General features: G+C 33.0%; 2 protein-coding genes across 6 annotated transcripts in view; both read left to right on the top strand.

The window, feature by feature from the left end:
- The first annotated feature begins 62 nt into the window (after positions 1-62).
- Positions 63-7934, top strand: LOC105328704 (E3 ubiquitin-protein ligase NRDP1). Of its 3 annotated transcripts, none has more exons than XM_011429697.4 (8): positions 63-196; positions 631-725; positions 870-1169; positions 1264-1395; positions 3716-3795; positions 4661-4902; positions 6115-6226; positions 6393-7934. In XM_011429697.4, the coding sequence occupies exons 2-7, from the start codon at positions 636-638 to the stop codon at positions 6216-6218; spliced, it is 948 nt and encodes a 315-aa protein (XP_011427999.1). In that variant the 5' UTR covers positions 63-196; positions 631-635; the 3' UTR covers positions 6219-6226; positions 6393-7934. The 3 variants fall into 3 exon arrangements, with proteins under 3 accessions (XP_011427999.1, XP_011428000.1, XP_019922947.1); XM_011429698.4 differs by having other exon boundaries at positions 6115-6243; XM_020067388.3 differs by having other exon boundaries at positions 133-187.
- Positions 7935-8508: 574 nt separating this feature from the next.
- The window catches only part of LOC105328702 (uncharacterized), a 12732-nt gene continuing 605 nt past the window's right edge, over positions 8509-20635 (top strand). Inside the window, exons 1-19 of one of the 3 annotated variants that reach the window (XM_034443831.2) lie at positions 8509-8611; positions 8696-9739; positions 10056-10206; positions 11006-11127; positions 11493-11670; positions 11986-12137; positions 12290-12434; positions 12623-12847; positions 13510-13638; positions 14148-14227; positions 14348-14589; positions 15040-15144; positions 15308-15487; positions 17456-17583; positions 18146-18265; positions 18915-19106; positions 19481-19633; positions 19724-19803; positions 20459-20635. The exon at positions 20459-20635 is cut by the window's right edge and continues 605 nt beyond it. In XM_034443831.2, coding sequence (XP_034299722.2) covers positions 8716-9739; positions 10056-10206; positions 11006-11127; positions 11493-11670; positions 11986-12137; positions 12290-12434; positions 12623-12847; positions 13510-13638; positions 14148-14227; positions 14348-14589; positions 15040-15144; positions 15308-15487; positions 17456-17583; positions 18146-18265; positions 18915-19106; positions 19481-19633; positions 19724-19803; positions 20459-20635 — 3583 coding nt within the window. In that variant the 5' untranslated portion in view covers positions 8509-8611; positions 8696-8715. Of the gene's footprint in view, positions 9740-10055; positions 10207-11005; positions 11128-11492; positions 11671-11985; positions 12138-12289; positions 12435-12622; positions 12848-13509; positions 13639-14147; positions 14228-14347; positions 14590-15039; positions 15145-15307; positions 15488-17455; positions 17584-18145; positions 18266-18914; positions 19107-19480; positions 19634-19723; positions 19804-20458 lie in introns of all 3 variants that reach the window. The other 2 variants (XM_066077124.1, XM_066077126.1) reach the window with 2 other exon arrangements.

The following is a 20635-nucleotide window of genomic DNA, read 5'->3' as shown; positions in this document are numbered from 1 at the left end:
AGATACAGATTGAATTAAATTTAAATGTTTAAGCTTAGTATAAATAAATTAATCTTTTAAATATTATCGTCAACTATAGGCCTGAAGTGCCGTATGACGCATGTGCAAATTCGCTGGAGGAAGTAGTTATTTTCGGAATTTGCAAGGAAAATGTAGAAGATGTGTTTATTGAAATTATAAATACGAGGTGATTAAGGTGCGTTTAGTCAATAAATATTTAACGTTTTTATGTCTTAAGAGTAAGCGACATTCATAATCTTACACGCACTTTATTCTTTTGGTATTAAGTTTTAGTTTATCAGTTCTTATTAAAAAATGAAACTGATTTGATTAAATTGCATTCTTCAATTGTTATACTCCTTGGAGCATCGATATGATTCATACATGAGATTTTATTGTTTAATGCGGATCTAAAGTCCCTAGCATCAGAAAATTTGGTCCGTGCTGAGATGTACTGTATGGTTTTGGTTTGGGAGTCGGGGAACACTAATTATAGAACGCCGGTCCCACTGTATAACATGTTCAGTGTTCCCAATCTTTGAAAGTACATGTTCATTAGATGAAACTCTGCTTTGTCAAAATTTATAACCAGATACTTATATTTCTTATGTAGTTTGATTTCTATTTCAGGCAATATGGGATATGAACTCAATCGCTTTCAAGGTGATGTAGATGAAGAATTGGTTTGTCCCATATGTAGTGGAGTGTTAGAAGAACCCTTGCAGGTAGACATACTCCATAATAACAATGTGTATTGTTGAAAACAATTGTTTTGGTACATGTTTTTTGAATTGATTAAAAGTTCACCATCTACTTGTGCTGATTTTATTGTAATTTTTCATGGTAACCAAATTTTGACATCTTTTTAGGCCCCACAATGTGAGCATGCATTTTGTGGAGCTTGCATACAGGAATGGTTAACAAGACAACCAACTTGTCCAGTTGACCGGAACCCCATCACCCCCAATCAGCTGAAGCCTGTCCCCCGCATCCTCAGGAACCTTCTGTCCCGCCTACAGATCGCTTGTGATAATGCCACCTATGGCTGTACCGCAGTAGTTAAATTAGACATGCTGTCTGCACACATACAGGAATGTGAGCACAATCCCAAAAAGCCCGTTCATTGTGAGAGTGGGTGTGGGATTGTTGTTCCCAAGGATGAGTTAAAGGTTTGTCTGTTTGTAATAGACGCTCTGTGATGTGATGGTGTACCTCTATCATAGACAAATTAGACATGTTGATTAATCTTGGTTTTGTACACAGGATCACAATTGTGTTCGAGAGCTTCGTAATCTAGTGCAACAACAGGCATCAAGAATGACAGAAATGCAGACTGAATTAACAGAACAGAAATTAAATATCAGTGAACAAAAAAGGGAACTACAGCTTTTAAAAGTAAGAGTCAATTTTTATATTAACATACCCAAAACAATTTGGTATCTTATTAAGGTCTTCCGTTTCCAACGGAAGACCTTATAGTGATTGTTAGGTTTTTTCTTTCTTTCTTATTATTATTATTTTTTTCCCCTTTTTCTCTCGTGAATTTCTCAGAGATGTCTTGATGGATTTTTATAAAATTTTCAGGAATGACAGAAAATAAAAAGATCTAGAGGATTTTAATTAAAAATGTTCTAAATTCACTTCCGGTCGTCCGTTTCCTGTCCCGCGACAAAAAGCTTGTCACCTCGAGATCTAAAAAACGGTAAAGACTTAAACATTCAAACTTTGTGGGATGATAGACCTATAGCTGTAGATGTGTTTAAACACTTTTGTTTTGTTCGTCATAACTTCCGGTCGTCACCGGAAGCACTTAAAAAATAATTTGTTTACGCATCAAATTTTTTGTCAATAAAATAAATATATAAGAATAAATCTATACATAGGAAATCTCTGCGATGTAATATCAACAAAAAAATTCTACTTCCGGTGAGATATCTCAATTATCTCAGGTAGCTTTTTTAAAACACATTTTGTACCCGCGAGATCTGAGAAACTATAGGCGATCAAGACACGAAACTTTCATGGATGATAGACATTTGATTGAAGATGTGTTTAACCGGTTTCATTTTGTCTTCCGTCACTTCCGGTCCATACCGGAAGAGTTAAAAAAATCGAGCTGTTTATCAGTTTAACTGTTTTCCTTTGATATATTTTAGTTAGATAAATGAAAAATAATGTACAAAAGGCAAGTATACAAGAAATATTGAATACAATTTACATTGAACACTTCCGTTTGCCCGTTTCCTGTCCCGAGACCAAAAACCTGATTTCGACGAGATCTCAAAAACAGTAACGACTTGAACAACCAAACTTTGTGGGATGATAGACCTATGTATGTACATGTGTTAACACTATTTTGTTTTATCCGGCGTAACTTCCGGTCGTCACAGAAGTACACCCAATTTTGATATTTTTAAAAATATTTTGGTTATTTAGCATTGAAGTAACATTTTAGCTATAGGAATACAAAAAGTCATCTACACATGGTAAAAAAAAAGATCTACTTCCGGTGAGACATCTCAAATATCTCAGGTAGCCTTCTTTTTTAAAAACAAAGTACCCACAAGAAACTGTGATAGATCAAGACTTATATAGATAATGGACATTGATTGAACATGTGTTTAACGGGTTTCATTGGGTCCTACGTCACTTCCGGTTAATAATTGAAATGTTCAAAAGCAATAAAACTTTTTTTAAAACTTTTAACTTTTTTAAAAACATTTTACTCAATGTGATGAACAGTAACGTACGTAGGTAAATGAACTAACATATCTACTTTCCGTTTTTTAAATCACTTCGGTTTGTTCGTTTCCGGTCCCTAGATAAAAACCTTTTTTTAACGAGATATTATAACTAACGAAAACATGAACATCCAAACTTTGAGGAAAGACAAAATGTACATGTATCCATTTTCTGTTTACAAGATAACTGGATTTTTTGTGCAGATTAATACATGAGGAACGGAAGACCTTTTTGTTGCTATAGCAACAAGAGTCTAGTTATGGGTGATATTATTGAACTGTCAAAGAGTTTATGTTAGCTTGTTCTATTTGCCTTATTCATTTGCAAACAATTCCAATATATGAAATTAAATATATGAAGTAATTTTTACATTCGTATTAAAAGGTGGAAAAATAATTTTTTTTTTTAGAAAATGGAAGTTTTTCTTTTTATAGAATTGAGTACAAAGCCAAATATTTTGTCTGCAATAAGTTAGAAATAGGTACATGAGATAAAAAAATATATTTGTCAAGAGTTATCTTTTGATGTGACATTTTTCTTGGGGCAAATTGGGTATTTGGATCAAATTGATAATCATAGTTGGCTTCACTAGTATTTCTATGTAGATATCAAATTCAAATATCCATTTGAAAAGGTCTTTGCAGCTCATATCATAGTTTAATTTTTTTCTTTCTATTTTACAATGGTCAATGTTTGTGATTAAATAAATGTAATGGCCCTCTGAGACACGAGTTTAGGGTAACTATCTCTGTGTGAAAAAAAATCTTTTGTTTAAACAGATATTGAAACCAAAGTCAGATGGGGGGATGTAAATATGGTTGAAGGTGATACATGTATCTACAAACCCCAAACTTTAAGTTATCCAAATAAAGAAGATTTTAAGTTGAGATGCACAAGAGCATACTTTGGGAACTATCATTGGTTTATGAAGTACGGTACTAATTACATGTAATAAACTTATGTTTTCTTGCAGGAGTATATGAGATCAATGAGAGTGTCTAACCCCAGAATGAGAGAAATACAATCAGAGATGGAAAATGCTGATGTTCTAAGGTAAGACTGAATTTCATTTAACTGAGATATCACCTTCTTAAAAGATGCAAGAGTACGCTTTTGATCAAGATGGTTTTTATATAAGTATTATTACTTATTGAACTGACTTTGGACTTAAATCTATAGATTGGCATCTTCCCAAGTCAAGGGTTTCTGATCTGCTCCGCTTCTCAAAAACCCTTGACCGAATAGGCAGAGTTTGACGGGGTTAGAAACCACATTTTCTGGTTGGTCTCATTAAAGTTTGCATGATCCAATAAGAAACGTTTTTTCAAAAAATTATGTTAATTGTGCATCGATCAATTTGTGCCATTATCAAATGATTTTGAGAAAGACTAGTAAGTGATTGACTTACTGCCATCAGTTTTTAGTCCAAGTAAACCCATCTTTTCTATGAATTCAATTACTATGAACAACTTGTTCATGGGCACATCCATATTGCTGTATTTTTTCGGTTTAATATGCATTTGCTGATTGGTCAGAAGAAGAACTCCAAAAATAAGTACCGGTACTCTCGCTAGATGGCAGGATTGTAAACCCGAATTTGTTTTGTTTGTTTGATCAAAGGTTTATGTTGAGCAGAGCGGATCAAAAACTTTTGACTTGGGAAGATGCTCTAATGGCCAAATATGAATCCTTTTGCAAATCCGTATAATAAGCAATATGTTGTTGATATGAAATTTGTTTTCAGCTTAATTAAGAAACTTTTAAATGCGAGTCACATCTAGTTTGTCATTAAATTTTGATATTCACCTTTAATTTTGAATATCAAATAAAGTTTCTAAGGGCATGGGGATATGGTGTATAAGTTTACACATGAGTTCCGGAATTTCACGTAATATTTGGTGTATTTTGTTTATAATAGATGGGTGAACAGTTTACAGACTGCCAGAGTGACACGGTGGGGTGGAATGATTTCTACCCCTGATGCTGTGTTACAAGCAGTGATCAAGAGGGCCCTCATTGACAGTGGCTCCCCACCCCACATAGTCAATGAGCTGATGGAAAACGCCCACGAACGACGGTGGCCAAATGGACTCAGTACTTTGGAGACCAGGCAACTCAACAGAAGACAGTATGAAAATTATGTCACAAAACGAATTCCAGGTGTGTTTGATGTACATTTTATTATCAACTTGTTGCGAAAGGGATATAGCATTGCTACTGTGCGTGTGTGTGAATGTATGTATTTATATGTGCCCATTATCAGCTTTTTAGCAAAATTCAAAGAAAACCCTCTCATAAATGTTCATTAAACTTTGTATACTTTTTTTGCATGGTAAAAGGACAAACCCTATAGATTTTCAAGTCATTTGATTAAATATTTTTAAATAAATAGGATTTTTTTGTACGACTTGACAATAGACATTTCCAGTAATTTTATGTACGATTTAAATAAATCACTACTGAATACAGTTCAAAAACAACTTGATATTTAGTTAGGATTTAAATCTAGTAAAGGTAAAAAACAAACCTATTGTAGTAATGGAGGGTTTGAAGATTTCCCATTGGTAAATGTTGAAGCAGGCAAGAGATTAAAGTCATCTGTTTACATCTAAACAAGCAGTCAAATTTTGGACAATTTTCCCCGTAATAGAATGGAACTAGTCCAAAATTCAGAAGAGACTTTGACAGATATCGCACATTTATCACTGGAAAATTGTTTCATAGTAATAATAGTTGCATATCTATTACTGTAGGTGGACATATATGACAAGCAACTAGAATTGTAGAATTGTCCATCAGAGCAGACTACAGATCGATAGATCTTCAGTTACGTTTCATGATGTATATGAATCGTTCATGTGTGCTATTATAATAATGAATGTCACTTTAAAGCATATATGTTCTGAGTTTCTGCTAGGAATAGGAAAACTGTACAACCACATAAATGTAACACCCCCCCCCCCCCACCCCCACCCCACCCCATTTTACACCACAAAGTGTGGGGATTGGGGTTTTAAGAATATGAATACTTGTGTCATAATTAATCTGATACATTTGTTATATTTAATTACTTCTTCAAGCTAGTTAAATAACAAAGATATGAAATTAATAGATAGTAGAAAAAGTTTGTTTGATCCTTTGCATTTCTCATCTGAGTTGTATGTTATTGAACATGTTTATGAATTTAAATGTGAAAATTTGAGTTTAGTTTTTATCAAACCCAGACATTTTTAGTTAATGTTAAAAGAGTTTTTTTAATAGTGTGAATGGTCATATATGAAGTAATTTGTGAAAATATTATACACATGTATATGCATATATGTATGTCAATATATTCGTGAAGAAACTAAAAGTTATAAAATATGAATTCAGGAAAGCAAGCTGTGGTGGTGATGTCATGCGAAAACGAACACATGCCCGATGATTTGATTATGGAGCCCGGACTGGTCATGATATTCGCCCATGGCGTGGAATGACCAAAAATGTACGAGTTATTTATTGGTGTGTTTTTTTGTACTGTTGTTTACAGCATATAAATGAGACCACTATATTTTTAATTTCTATTTTATTATGATGACATTTTTTTATGATGTATGTGTTTGTTTATATTTCATTTTTAATATTGAATAAAGTTTTTTTTTTGATTGCAGAATGAGCAACGATCTGTGATATTCTGTGATTAATGGAACTTTAAGGAACTGGATTTGAGATGGCTGACAGAACAGGAGAGATAAAGTGCTTTCACATCTAGTAACAGATCACATGTTCTAGATGACCATTCTCATTACTATTGTGTATATTACTAGGAATGTACATGTTGTTTGACATTCTAATGTTACTTACAAATGGTGCATACATATTTTTTGAATGTTGAATACCTGTAACATATTATTATCATGTTTTCTTTTTGATTTTTTGCTCCAATTTTTAAAAAAAACTTTCTCTGTCACATCTTCTGTTTCACAATGGTACATGTATATAAGTTGTTAGCATGAATGAAGTTATGTCTATGCCTTAATTTCTCTCCAAATGATAGTTTGTCTTGCATCTATCACCTTATTTTCAAGTTTTCACAGGAAAGTATTTATTACAAAACAAAGTTCTTGCTTTGTTGTATGATCCTTTGTTTTGACAAGTTTTAGAACTTTTTAATAATGATAATGTCTTTCAAAGTTTTGAACAAATATATATATTTTCCCACAAGTAATAAGTAATAAAGACACACTTTGCATTTATATCTAGGTTTTGTCCTGTCTGACTATGTACCTTTTGTAATGGTATAGAATTAACAAATGTGTACAGTGAATCACCTCTTTCTTTTTCATTGTTTAATAGTCAGTACATACATTTATGATCATTTTACTTTTACACTGAGGTAAAATAATGATTGACTGTTCACAATTGTATGAGATTTCCTCCAAAATGTATGGTTACATTTTTCGGATATGGAAGTATGATATCATTTTGCAGTCAAACTGTAAACATTACAGCCAGGCTGTGTGTACCATTGACTGTTTATTTAGATGTTGCTTTTAAAAGTACATTAAAAATTATTTATGACTATATTTAATAGGTTCTTTAAGATGTATGTATATTGTATATGATGACATATATTTTATTTTATATAAATGTAGTTAAAATAGTTATAACTGCATTTCCATGACAGAAATATGTTAAATACTTGTATAAATATTGATTAATGTTTAATGAAAATGATGGATTTATTTTGTGAAGAAAAATTAGTTTCATAGGCAAAAACAATCTGATTTTTGGACAGATTTGGTTGCCCACTTTATCCATTCAATTTTTTTATGTACAATTTGCTTGCCTTATTCACTCCAATAGGTAAGCCTTGAACTATTTAGGAAAACCTGAAAGCTTTGAGTGATGGTTGGCCACTGTTTTTTCACCAAACTGAAAGTGTAAATCATTAAAGGCAGATTGAGAAATTCAAACTGCTAAACATTCTGTGCAATTGTATCCAGGAATCCAAATGCCCCAACATAGGCAATGTCTGTGTATATGTAAGGTTTAATTGAATATCTTAACTATCTGTCAAAGTGTTGTAAATATTGTGCATGTGTAAAATACAACATATCTTGCATTTACAGAAATTCATTGTGTCAAGTCAACTTAATGTTGCGTTCAGCTACACTTTATTGTTTAGATGAAAATAAAAAATATAAAAAATATCCTACTGTTTGTTTGCATTTCGATCAAAGCCACTTAAGAATATGTAGAACCATTTTAACAAGACCTTGGACTTTCAGTAGGGCGTAGCTATCTATTCCTAGTGTCAAAGCAAATGACGCGATTTCAAGCGAAATATGCACTGATTGGTAGTCTTGGTTCAAAAGCCAGATAAATCTTGTTGATTTCAAAGAGCCATGGCTGAGTGGATAGCAATGAAATAGACAGGCCTTCGTCACACTGCTGTTTGACACAACTACCTAAAGTCCAAGTTTTTATTAAAATAGTTCTAATAGGATTTGTCATTTCTGGGAGGCTGCATCATTTATACTGTGTATAATATAATACCAACCGTCAAGTTGTCATCATAGAAATTCTCTATTAGACTTATCTGCAGTAATGATATATTGTTGCCATCAGTTGATTGTTGCCGTTGCGGCATTTCTTTTGCTTTAAAACTATCTTTAATTTTTAAACGCACATCCCCCCCCCCCCCCCAAGAGAGCCGGATTTTCCGACTTGGTTTTAATTTTATCTCTTAGTCACTAAAGTGTTTTTTTGAACGATAGAAATAAAATTTGTTTGAAACGCTTCTAAGACGATTGTAAACAAATTGCAGAAGAGGAAGAGGTGGTCACCGTGATGCCCGTGTTGAAAAGATAGTATCCAAATATGTAAAGTAAATATCCCTTTCCATGTTGAAATATGAGCCATTTCATATTTTGTATACGTTTTACATAATTGCTACTTCTACGAACTCTAGAGATAAGCTAATGAATCAGGATGGCTACATTTGGAGATTTTGAAATCGTTGACAACGACAACGACGACCTCATCGAGAGACCAAGAGAACAACCCAGGGAAGACATTGAGAGACAATCTGCAGACGAAGCAAAATCAAATGAAAGAGATAATTCAGAAAACTTCCAATCAATTGGAGATTTCGATTTAGCAGACTTTATTCTTGATGATCTGTCATTCGATGTTTGTGAAACCAAACAGCAGTCTGACAGCGGCTCTGAGTTTAGTTTTATAGAGATACCTGAAAACCAAGCCATAGGCACAGCGTTTTCTGATGATGATTATTCCAGACCAACAACACCTGCTTCGTCAGACTGGAGTCTGTTACAGTGTGGCTTGATCTCGGACAGTGACACAGAAAGTTTAGAACTGACGAAAAGCACCTCTCCTTGCTCATCAACAAGTGAAAATGAAAACCAAAATGAAAGCAGAACTTCTTCACAACAGTGTGCATCAAGCAAGAAGGGGGCTCGCAAAAAAAAGAGAAAATCTAGAAATAAAACTGATCATAAATTAATGTTGGAGCTTTTTGGTGGGCTAAGTGTGGGTGACGTGGAAGAGGACAGTTCATTGTTGGAAGTACAAACACAAACATCTAGTTCTGTTCCTACCACGTCAAGTGTCCCATCCTTGACAGAAATGTGCATGAAGAAAATTCACCTTTATCGAAAAAGCCATCTAATCAAAAGCTTTATCAAATCTTCCCATTTCCCTGTCGGAATGAATAAAACAATTTTGTCTTCAAACTTACAATATTCAGTTACCAAAAGTAATTTTTTATGGTTATGTCAAAATCTATCAACTGTGGAAAAAATACTTACAGGAAACATGAATCAGTACCCATTTTATCATGGGGAAAACAGAACTGGTAATGACTTTTATCGTATGAGCAGCATTTGGAAAGAATTGGAAAATGTGAATTCAGTTTTGATTAATGCTTGCTTTGACAAAGATGATTTAGAAAATTATGGACATCATATTAGAGCAGATGTTCAGTTTTTCATGGGTAAGTTAACAGTAGTTGTAGTTTCTAATCACAAACTTATAGAGATTTAACAGGGTAAAATTGAAATTATATAAAATAATAGAAGTTGATAATTTATACATATAATAAATAGAGTTCATTTTAAAAAGATAAAGTACAAAAGTCCGATAAAATTTGTATGTTAAGCATATGTTTAACTTGAAAGTTAAATATCTTTTAAATTATGCTTTTATGTAAATCTCGCTGTAACAATAAGTAAATCAAGCAAATTAATATTAAAACTAATTTTATACAGCTTATCTTGTTAAGTTGTTTTACATTTTCTCAAAATCTACAGTTTTTGCAACTTTGGTGACTTTCTTGATGGGAAGTGCCAGGAAGCATATTGGAAAAGATGGATACCATAATAGGAAGAATAGAAAATCCAAAAAGATATCAATTAATGAAGGCAAAAGTGTGGAGTCACTTCATCAGTTCTTGAAATCAAGGTAAATTATGATGAAGTTGAACTGTTATCACATGGATTTTAATACGATCACATATACATATCTCATGTGGGAGGGGGGGGGGGATGGTAGGATCAACATTTAAAGATTAATAACTATTCATATACCTAATCAAATTGAACGGAGGACCTGCTAGTCAGTAGACTGAAGATTTACTCATTGCGCTACAGAGAATGATCGACACCCAAGTTTGGCAATATAAAAATTTTCACAATGGGTTGATATCACCATGATGTGATATAAAACGTAAAGGTCAACGATGTCCAGGATTCTTGAGCATTCATAGTATAGGACTGTAAAATACTGTATGCTACAGTAGTTCTCAGTGACGTCAATTCCACCAATGCAAAAGGAGCATTGTTGTTTAAATTTATCGTCATGATTATTGTATAGCCAAAATATGTACCGGTATTTACGTGGAATCGTCCAAATGTAGCATACTTGTAATAATTCTACAGAATTTTTGATTAAATTGCAAAATAAAAATTTTGGATTGTAGTTTTTTTTTACAAAAAGTTGAATATTTGATTAAATATTACATTGTATTTTATCATGGAGATAATTACTGTAATATCCCAGGTTGAACATATTATAGGAAGTACTTAATAAAAAAAAAGGCAGGTGAATTGGTAATCAATTGCTTTGTGTAACTTGAGTATGTTGGTAAAATGATACATAAACTCAGATTATGACCTCTTCACAATTTACATTGGAATGATTGGATTGTTTGTAAACATTCATTGTGATTCACTCTGAACCGTTTATCCGTCTTTTTCTTCAGATATCCTCAGACAACCAAGTTATACTTTAAGAGAAGTCTTCCATATGTTTATTGGGCAAGAGGGAATTTCAAAGGGGCACTACAGGCTTTTGTAGACCTGTATAAGGGGCCATCTGCCACAGGTATTTATAGTAATAAACCTGTGATATATATCACTTGACTGCTGACAACTTTTCCTGAACTTAGTGTAATTGTGAAGATTTCGTGCTATGCAAAATTCTGTTTAACTGATAAAACAGAGAAATCTGCATGTTTGTCACTACTTTTAAACGTGGTCCAAAATATCTGACATTTTATTTCATATATTTTTTTTTTGCAATTTTGATATTTTACATGAATTTTGTCAGGCAAGTAAATTATCAAAAGCCACAAAAACATCAGATATTTCAGACTATCAAAGTTTATTGCTTTTCATGTTGCTTGTATTCCATATTAAAAATGTTTGATGTTTAAACTTAATGAACCCTTTAAATATTGTGCATTTCAGATGAGAAGCTGTTTATAATTGGAGAAATTGGGAGACTCTATACCATGATTTATCAGTCAGAAAAAGCCATCAAAATGTACCATCTTTTAGGGAATTGCCTCTTACAGGCTCATTCCTCGAAGAGTGATGTCATAGAAACACAGACTCGGTTACTTATAACTGACGTACAGAACCAGGGGTTTGTAATACAGTAATGATACATTGTTAAAGAAGGTCTAGATATTTCGTATTTTCTTTGTTTATATTTCTTAAGCCATTTCACTGTTAAAGTTGATGTAATTACAAATTAATGAATGCTTTTTGAAGACCAGTTGTTTAAATATCCCCCCAAAAAAATCCAAAATAAACGAAAACGATGTAATTATATCGAAAAAAGACTTGATTTCAGAAAAGCATAAAAATGAAAGAGCAATATCTGTTCACGATCAAGCTGTATCTTTTTTCGTCGTTTGATTTGTCAGTGTGAACATAAGCACAGAGATTTGGTTTGTAGAGTTCTGACAGAAAGCAAGGCAAGAAACCAACCAGTTGTTTGGAACACAGTATTTCGATTATGTCCCTCCAACAGGCGCAATGAGCTGTATGTCGAGGCTGCTGATATTTTATTGTGTTTACACTTAGGGAACTTGCAAGGGGACAGGACAGGTAAGATTACCGATTCATACTTAATCCTTATAGCTACTTCTACATGTATACACAAGTATATAATACATGCAGTGATCATGGTGATAATTTATTTAAAACTTTTGTTATTAATTCAGAAATTACGTGAACAAAATTCTTTTGATATGATTTAGATGGAAGCAGCTTGGGCTTTGTTAGAGATGTTTTGCAGGAATACAGCAAAAATAACCCCAAAGTTTGGTATCACTGGGCATTTTTTAGTGCCATAATGGGTCAATCTCAAGAATCTGACCACTGTTATGGAGAATTTATCAAAAGGTATACTCCCTTTAACAAGATGTTCTCATTAAAAGTTGTAAGCATTCTATCCTCTAATAATAGACCATATACCTCTGACATTTTTCAATGTTGGACACAGATGACAAAGCAGGGTTGTCCTTACTTATAGTATATAGATAAAGTTGTTTCTATTGGTTCCCCCAAGATTGTCTTTCTTTCTTTGACAGTTTTGGAGGACTAGACGGTGATGAAGAATACAGACAGAGGGTCCCTGGGCTGAAGATGGTGGACCTCCTGACAGGCAGGAAGTTGTCCCACCACAACATGGACGCCCTGCAGCTGGCTGTCCAAAACCCCTTTGAGCCGCTGTTGTCACTGGGCCCTGTCAGAGCTCTGAAGGTGGTTTGGAGAAGACAGTTTCATCATGCTCGTGGGAGCTGTAATAATGATGAGTATGTCATATAATTATAAGGAGATACTGTGGAAACATTCAAAGTTGTTTTTTTTGGGGGTAGGGAGGGGGGGGGCTCTATTATTTTTTGTAAATGTCACTTTTGAGATAATGTGAATGGCAGTGCACAGCCGCAAAATCATTGAAATGCAAGCAGCTGAAGCGTCAAGACGTGTTGATTGCTCTGCATGTTTTATGTTTATTGTTGGTTTTATATTTACAAGGTCAATATAGAAATACTTTTGATTAATGGATTTTTGGTGTACCCCTCAACTACATGTATGTGAGAGGTATACTAGCCCATAAACACTTCCCCAATTTATACATTACCATGTGGAAAGATATAATCATTCATATAGTAGCTATAGATTAGTAATGAAAAAAAATTAGTTGCTGAGAAAAGTATCAGAAATCTTGATTATAATATACTGTGAATTCCTTATATTACCAAGTACTTAATTCTGCGATCCCGCTGTTTTGTATCAAATTGCAAACATATAAAATCACAAATGTGAAACTTATAGTTTTTAACTCTCAGAAAATAATGGCAAGATTTTAAAATCAGCAAAGAGTGCTTTTTGCAATTTTATGCTGATATTAATTCCAAGCAATTAATTAGGAATCTACAGTATATAAAGGCTGAGTGCATGATTTTAACTCCAGGGGCTGTAGTGGATTTGATCTCTGTAATCCAGACCTGAATCTAAGAATGACAGACGATGGCTACATAACAGGAGACTGTTCCATGGTGTTGCCTCCAGTAACAAGCATCCTACTGAACCCTTACTCTGGGTATGTGGAGACCAAAAATCTCTTACTTCTTTATGTTTAACTAATTAATATTCCAGTGGAAATCTCTTTCTTCTCTATGTTAATATATGTCTGTCCTTTTGTTTCCTCCACTTTCTCGTTATATATACAGTCATACACTTAGTATGCCATAGCCAACAATCTATCAATGTTTTCTGTTTTAATAATCCACAGTACTGTATACAGAGAAATATTTGACTCGTCTTAATATTTTTGCCCTTTTCGCCCTTTTTTTCAGTAGGGGAATTTAAGACGGGGCTAATTTAAACAATTTTTAAAAATACTGTGTTAGCTAGAAACAGTTTTTATTTCTAACTTTGTTTTGGCGAATTTAAGAATGAACAAAATGGCTTGCAAGAGTAGAATGTTGGAATAACAAGGAGCAAAATAACCCTGTATATAGTATCGTTCTATCCCTCTTGTAATAACTTTCTTTATTTGCAAGCATACACACCATGTCTGTGATTAAAAAAACATTATTTTTACAATAGTTTTCTGAACTTGGATCTTGATGGGCAAGATCTAAATCCTTGGAAAGCATTTCCCACCGAAGACAGTCGAAGACCTTTTGGTGAGAAGTTATTTTGATGCCGTATGATTACACCAAGTCCTTTCTTGTTTTTGCTTGAATGTAAATATTTGATGGCTTGAATGGTGAATTAAATTTTGATATATTTTTTTTTACTTATAGATGACTGGAATTATTTGCCTAATGTGATGGAGATCTATCATAATGATTGCAGAAAGAAACAGGATGAAGTCAAAGCTTATCTCACTGGAAATTGTTTTTTTAAGATAACTAATAAGACATATTGGCCGGGTTATTATTGTGAACCCACGACTGACCAGGTTGTTTATGCTCACTGGAATGGTCCCAACGGTCAGAGAGCAAAGTTCAGCTTGGTTCAGAAAATCAAAGACTTCTTGTATCAGGTATTCTTCAATTGTTGTGTTGTTTCGATGCTCAATGTCAAAATCGATGCCTATTTCCCATCAATTTTTTTCATTTACCGTAATGTAAGTTTAATGTTAGTTTGCAAAATGTGGAAATTAGCTCATATAAGTGACGTCATAGATGAGCAGCTATTAGACAATGATGACTAATATCAAGATTAATGTGATAAACATCCTCTGTATAATGTTTTATAAAGATTTGATTTTGATACAATACTTCATATATTTGAAATTTGCTTAAAACGGGGGGGGGGGGGGGGGGGGGGGGGGGGGGGGGATACTTGATCATATCAAATGTACGGTAGTTGTTTATCATTGAAATATCAAATTAATCATTTGTATTTGGTGGTCTTTTTCAGAGCATGTGTTATTGTCCTATTTCCAATGAGCATGTTTTATTATAACCTTTACTTATGACCAACTTTGTAGGAAACTGTTGATAGTCTGAATAGTATAAATTGTGGCCCTGAAGTGGAAAAAGTCAATAGTCTTCTGACCAAGTGGTACAAACAGGGCCATCCAGTGGCAAGCGGTGTAAGCAAAAACCTGCACTGCTGAAAATACAGTGGTGTTATAATCATATAAGTGCAAAAACCATGATCAATTTCTTGAAAATGTATATCATTTGTGAAAATATATATGACTGACTAATATAAACTTGTTGGCAAATATGATTATTAAAACTTCTTTCTTATAGGATGTTGGCAGAGCTCTTAACATCATCAAAAGAGACAAAGAGGTGGATAAAAAGAAAAAGAAACATAATGCTCAACCAAAGACAGCAGGAAGACAGTACATGAAATTCGTTGATCCTCCTCAAACTGTGGGAAACAATGCTTTGCTTACTATTCAGATTTATCAGGATATCTATTATGTGGTGAGGCAATTCTTAGATTCTGAAATGACTTAGTAGGATAACAAACTTTTTGGCATTTGAATTTGAACATACAAGGCATGTAGTTTAATTCCTGTAAAATTGTGAACAAATATGAAATGAATATCCTACATAATTGGAACTGGTATATCAATTTGTGTTGGTTGACTATTACCGGTATAACCCATTTTCTTAAAGTTAAATTTTAATTCTTTATAGCCATTTGAGAGAAAAATGTTGAGAGGCATATTATGTACCAGTATGATGATGTCATACAAACCAAACTTAGTGTCTAGTGTTTTAAATTTTGATTGGTTTTATACAACATACCTCTTTACAAAGAGTTTTATTATACCCCCGCAAACGAAGTTTAGGGGGGTATATTGGTTTCACCCTGTCCGTCTGTCTGTCCGTCCGTCTGTCCGTCTGTCTGTAGACGCAACTTTGTCCCCCCTATAGAATTTTTTATTACTGCATGGAACAGTTTGAAAATTTGTACATATGTTGAACACCATCTGAAGATGTGCACCTGCAATTTTTTTTAAGATCAGACAAGATTTAATGATTTTATGACAGTTTTCATTTTCCTTATTCTATATATTGTACACTAATGTTGAAAAGTAAGGGAGGTAATCCTTACAGATTTTATTAATTAATTAATAGAAAACACTCTAAAATATATTTATATACATCCAGATGGAGTTTTTTGTCTTTACGTCTTAATTAATAAAAAAAAAATATTTTTTATAAGTATTCTATCAACTGACAATGCAAAGATTTTGTTTGTCAATGATAAATTCTTAGGAGCTAATGAAAACATCAAAGACAAGTGTGGCAGAATTCATTTGTCCCAAGGGAGCCATTTTCTGAGCCATGGTTCAGATGGAGCATGTGTTTAGGGGAAATTGATAATCTGTAAAATGGGTGATGGTTTTGGGGCTATTTTAAAACTGTTTCATGTAAACCAAAAGGTCTATCATTATAAGGAAATAAATAATATAATTATTAATAAAGAAGTTAAACTATTTTAAGAGGTTGTTTAAATTTATTTGTCAAGTAATTTGATGAAGTGACCCTATTGGGCATTAATTTAAATGAAATTCAAAATTACTGATATGATTGTAGTGTTTTGGCAATTTTAAAATTGTTTGTAATATTAATTTTCTTTTTTACATATTTTTACATAGTATGGTAATTATGGTAATGTTTTGGGAGTTTATTAAATTTAACAAGCTCATCAAAGAAAATCATAGTCCTATGGGATCAATTTTCTGATATGGAGTTCAATTGTGCCATAGGAGAAAGTGAGGAAAATTTGAAACAACTAATTGCATCTGTCAAGACTCTTATTAGAAAGATATTGAAAGTTTTATCAACGGAAGAGCATTGCTTGGCTACCGGTATTTCTATTCACTGCAAAGGGAGGGGTTATTGTCATTTTGTTGGTTTTTCTTTAAATCAATTAAATTAAAAAAATATATCATCAAATACATACATTTGTAAATGTATTACTGTTATAGATATGTATTTACAGTGAAATTCTGACAATTTCTTTGTTAACTATTTTTTTTACAATTCTAGAATTTTTTTTTTTTATGTGTTCCAAACCTTAATTATTATTCAATTCAATTATTTGTCCCATTTGAAATTAGCCTAGCGGGGGTATTAGTCCCATTAGGACAGTTCTAGTTTTAAGTTGTTTCTGAAGTGCAGTTTTACAGAAATGTCAAAGTTAAGGGCAGAATTAGACAAGGCAAGCATTTTCCTTTATCAACAATTATCTACCATCATGATTTTAATGTATATTGGTTTTAAAACATATTGTACTGCCTTTTAATTAATGGATGATGATTATATATACCTGTATTTGTGTCAATTTTGCCTTGTTGGCCAAAGTTTAAAACACCAATTGAGGACTTTTTATTCTCTATACAATGTATGTTAACTGAGAAAGTAGATGTTTTCATGTAGATAATCCAGTGCAAAGACCGGGATAGCTTTGTAAGTCCGATTATAATGAGACCAAAACAAAAGACTGGATTTATGGTGACATCCCCTAGGTCTGATTACATGTACTTCTGTGTAAGGACCACAGACAGGTAAGAATCTCATGATAGGTCCTTGTACATACATGTTCATGTTTAGTATCAAAGGATTTATGTATTCCTGGCTCCATTTTATTTTTAAAATCTTATACAAGTATTCTACATATCTTAAAATGAACATGAAATTTAATTGAAAAATATAGCCAGGAATATTTGTTTACACCTGATTTTGATGCGAAATTTTGATTCCTTTATTTTTCTGGAAATTTGTCAAATTTAAACTTTGAATTTTTAAGAACTTTTTGTGTTATTTTTAGGAACTTGATCTTGATTCATTTATTGCTGAATACCTTAGCATGGGCAGTTTGCTTAATGAAATGTACTGCAATACATTATTAACTTGCTATTTTCCTCAGAGGTAGTAAAAAGTTGTTTGGTGTTCAGTTGTTTGATGTACATGTATACTGTATGTAATTATCCCCTCAATTTAGTGCTGATTTGCTCATGGTGAATGTGCAGTAAATCAATTATATCTTTCAATTGGCTGGTTTTGAAAAAATAAAAAAACAAAATGTGAAGTATTTTTTATGTACACATGGTTTTTTTTTCTTTTTAGCAAAATGACAATTTTTGACAGTAAAGGGAAAGAAATGCAGGAAATTTTCTTAGGTGTAAATGTTCCATTTCACACGATGACACTTATTGGAGACAACCTCATTTTCTTCAAACAAAAAAGGTACTGTAGTTTTTATTTTTATTACTATTTTATGAAACTTGAAGGTTCTTAAATGAATGCATTTCTATTTGAATAACTCTGATTTTCCAAGAGATGATATTATAGTATGATTTTTACTAATTTAAAAGAGATGCAACAAAAAGATACGGTACATGTTGGTACACCTGATGTGTATGTTCATGTTCCTCTACTCATATATATCAGGTTCTTCGACTTTAAACCTCAAACTATTTTTTCATCATAAAAATGTTATTCGTCCTTCAAACTCTATAAATGAAATGAAGAAAAGAAATTTATTGATGATATCCATGCAATTTATAAAGATACATGTATTGCAATTTACCCACTATGGATATACTGAAATAATTATACAAGTTAACTTGTACTAGCGTGTCAGTGATACGCCCCGCCCCTTTACCTATATATAGTGACTTTAGATCTCCATCTACGCACTAAGCCAAGCATTATGTTGAATCAGTGATAGCAATATTAACACTAAAAGACTGATCAAAAAGGCAGATTAATGGTACAAATAAATAAAATCCGGACAATTCAGAGTTATTGCAAATGGCTGGATCGGAGATTGTTAATTGTTGAAATGAATGATTGTTATGATACATAAAGATAAAGCTTATTCGCTCATTTGAAGGTTGGGTCTTATGGAGATAAACAATGGGCTTACAAGATATTCTGATGACTTCCTAGAATGCAGTATGGTTGGAGCTCTATTGGACATAGTGATTCTGAAGAATGAGTTTGGAATCAAGTTTGCAGATGGACGACAGAGTCTCTGTCACCTAAAACCAATGCAGATTCGATTAGATGGATCACTTCAACAAAGGTACTATCTCATTCTGTCATTGTGTATTTCTGGCTGTCAGAATTATCAGATTGGTACTAATTAGTCTGTTTAAGTGCACAGAACTGTATTTATTCACTAACTTTGTAGTAAGATATACGGTACCATATATATTTCTTAACTTCTAATATGTACATGTGCAATACTTTCTACACAGATTGATTTTCACATACATGTATGCTTAACATTCCCTATTTCAGAAATTTGTGGCATTTTGCTGACACTCAAAAATAAGAAAATTACGAATATTATACGTTAATTTTGATTTATTCTTAGAAATAATTTATTGGTGAATTACTGAAATAATACTTTATAATGTCACTTGCTGTAATTTACTTATCTTGCTTTTGTTTCAGTTTTGTTCCATTTAAGATTAGTGAAAATGGAGAGCAATTAAATGGGAATTTTGAGCATGTGGAAGTCTTATCAGAAGACACGGGAGAGATGATAGGAGCCTTTTCTGTTGATAACATTCTGGTTCTTTTCACAATTCAAAACCCACAAGACAGGTAAGACGAAGAGTCAGAAATCTTGAATAACCTTATAATTATTGTGGTGTTGTTTTTTCATTTCATTTTCACTGCTCTCACTCTTCTTAGTTGTATAAGAGAGGTCCTCCTGACAAAAGTCATAGAACTGCCCGGTTTTCCAACCAAAGTGAAATTCCTTCATAAATCAGGTAGGTTACATATTTTAAAACAACATTTTATTGATAAAAAAGCTTACAAAAACAAAAACCAACAGTTAATACAGTGTAAGGTAAAAGTAATGAGAACTTGTACATTATTTTAAGCCTATAAATTGGTAACACTTTTAAAATTCCATGTACCGGTACAAGTATTAGGGGCTTTTGTGTGTCACCGTATTTGGAAAAATGGAAAAAATCTGTAACAAATTTATGTGCTCAAGTAATTTTTGGCATTTGAAAAAGTTTCCAGTAGCAAACATGTACAATACCAGTCCAGATTTTACGCTGTGGAATCATCATTTTTATTTGGGGACCAATGTTCATGGCTTTTGTGGATAGCCCTTGTCCATGAATTTACATCCCTACAAATGTACAAATGTATATTCAAGCATTTGTGCAATACTTATTAAAATTAATATTTAAATCTGAACTTGCTACCAATGAAATCACGTCCCCAGGAACCAAGAAAAATTTGGCTGTCCCTGAAGATTGAACTTCATTAATGAAAATTATTCCACAGTATATTCTTTTTGTGGTGTACATACATAAGGGATCGGGGTAATTATGAGTAATTACGAAAAAAGACAAAAGTTTGATCAATGTTAAAATCCACGGGTACACAGAAAAAGTTACTTTGCCATTACAGTTGGCTTTCTGGTGAGCTGGAGTCAGCATTCCTTGAACCACAAAGTGCCCGGCTACAGAGAGCACCTGTTCCAGTACAGCTACAGTGGTCAGCTACGAGGGGTGCTTCCCTTCCTCTCGCGGTCCCACTCCTCTCTCTGTGTGGTGTACTTGGACGGGGATGACGAAGTTACCCACA

Source organism: Magallana gigas, chromosome 2 (assembly GCF_963853765.1).
Source record: "Magallana gigas chromosome 2, xbMagGiga1.1, whole genome shotgun sequence".
Lineage (NCBI taxonomy): Eukaryota > Metazoa > Mollusca > Bivalvia > Ostreida > Ostreidae > Magallana > Magallana gigas.
This window is presented reverse-complemented; position numbering and strand designations above follow the sequence as displayed.

Excerpts from the sequence above, each read along its gene's own strand:
- LOC105328704 (XM_011429697.4), top strand. The coding sequence starts at position 636 with ATGGGATATGAACTCAATCGCTTTCAAGGTGATGTAGATGAAGAATTG. Across the intron at positions 726-869 it reads TGTTAGAAGAACCCTTGCAG|GCCCCACAATGTGAGCATGC; the intron begins GTAGACATACTC and ends ACATCTTTTTAG. Across the intron at positions 3,796-4,660 it reads GAAAATGCTGATGTTCTAAG|ATGGGTGAACAGTTTACAGA; the intron begins GTAAGACTGAAT and ends TGTTTATAATAG.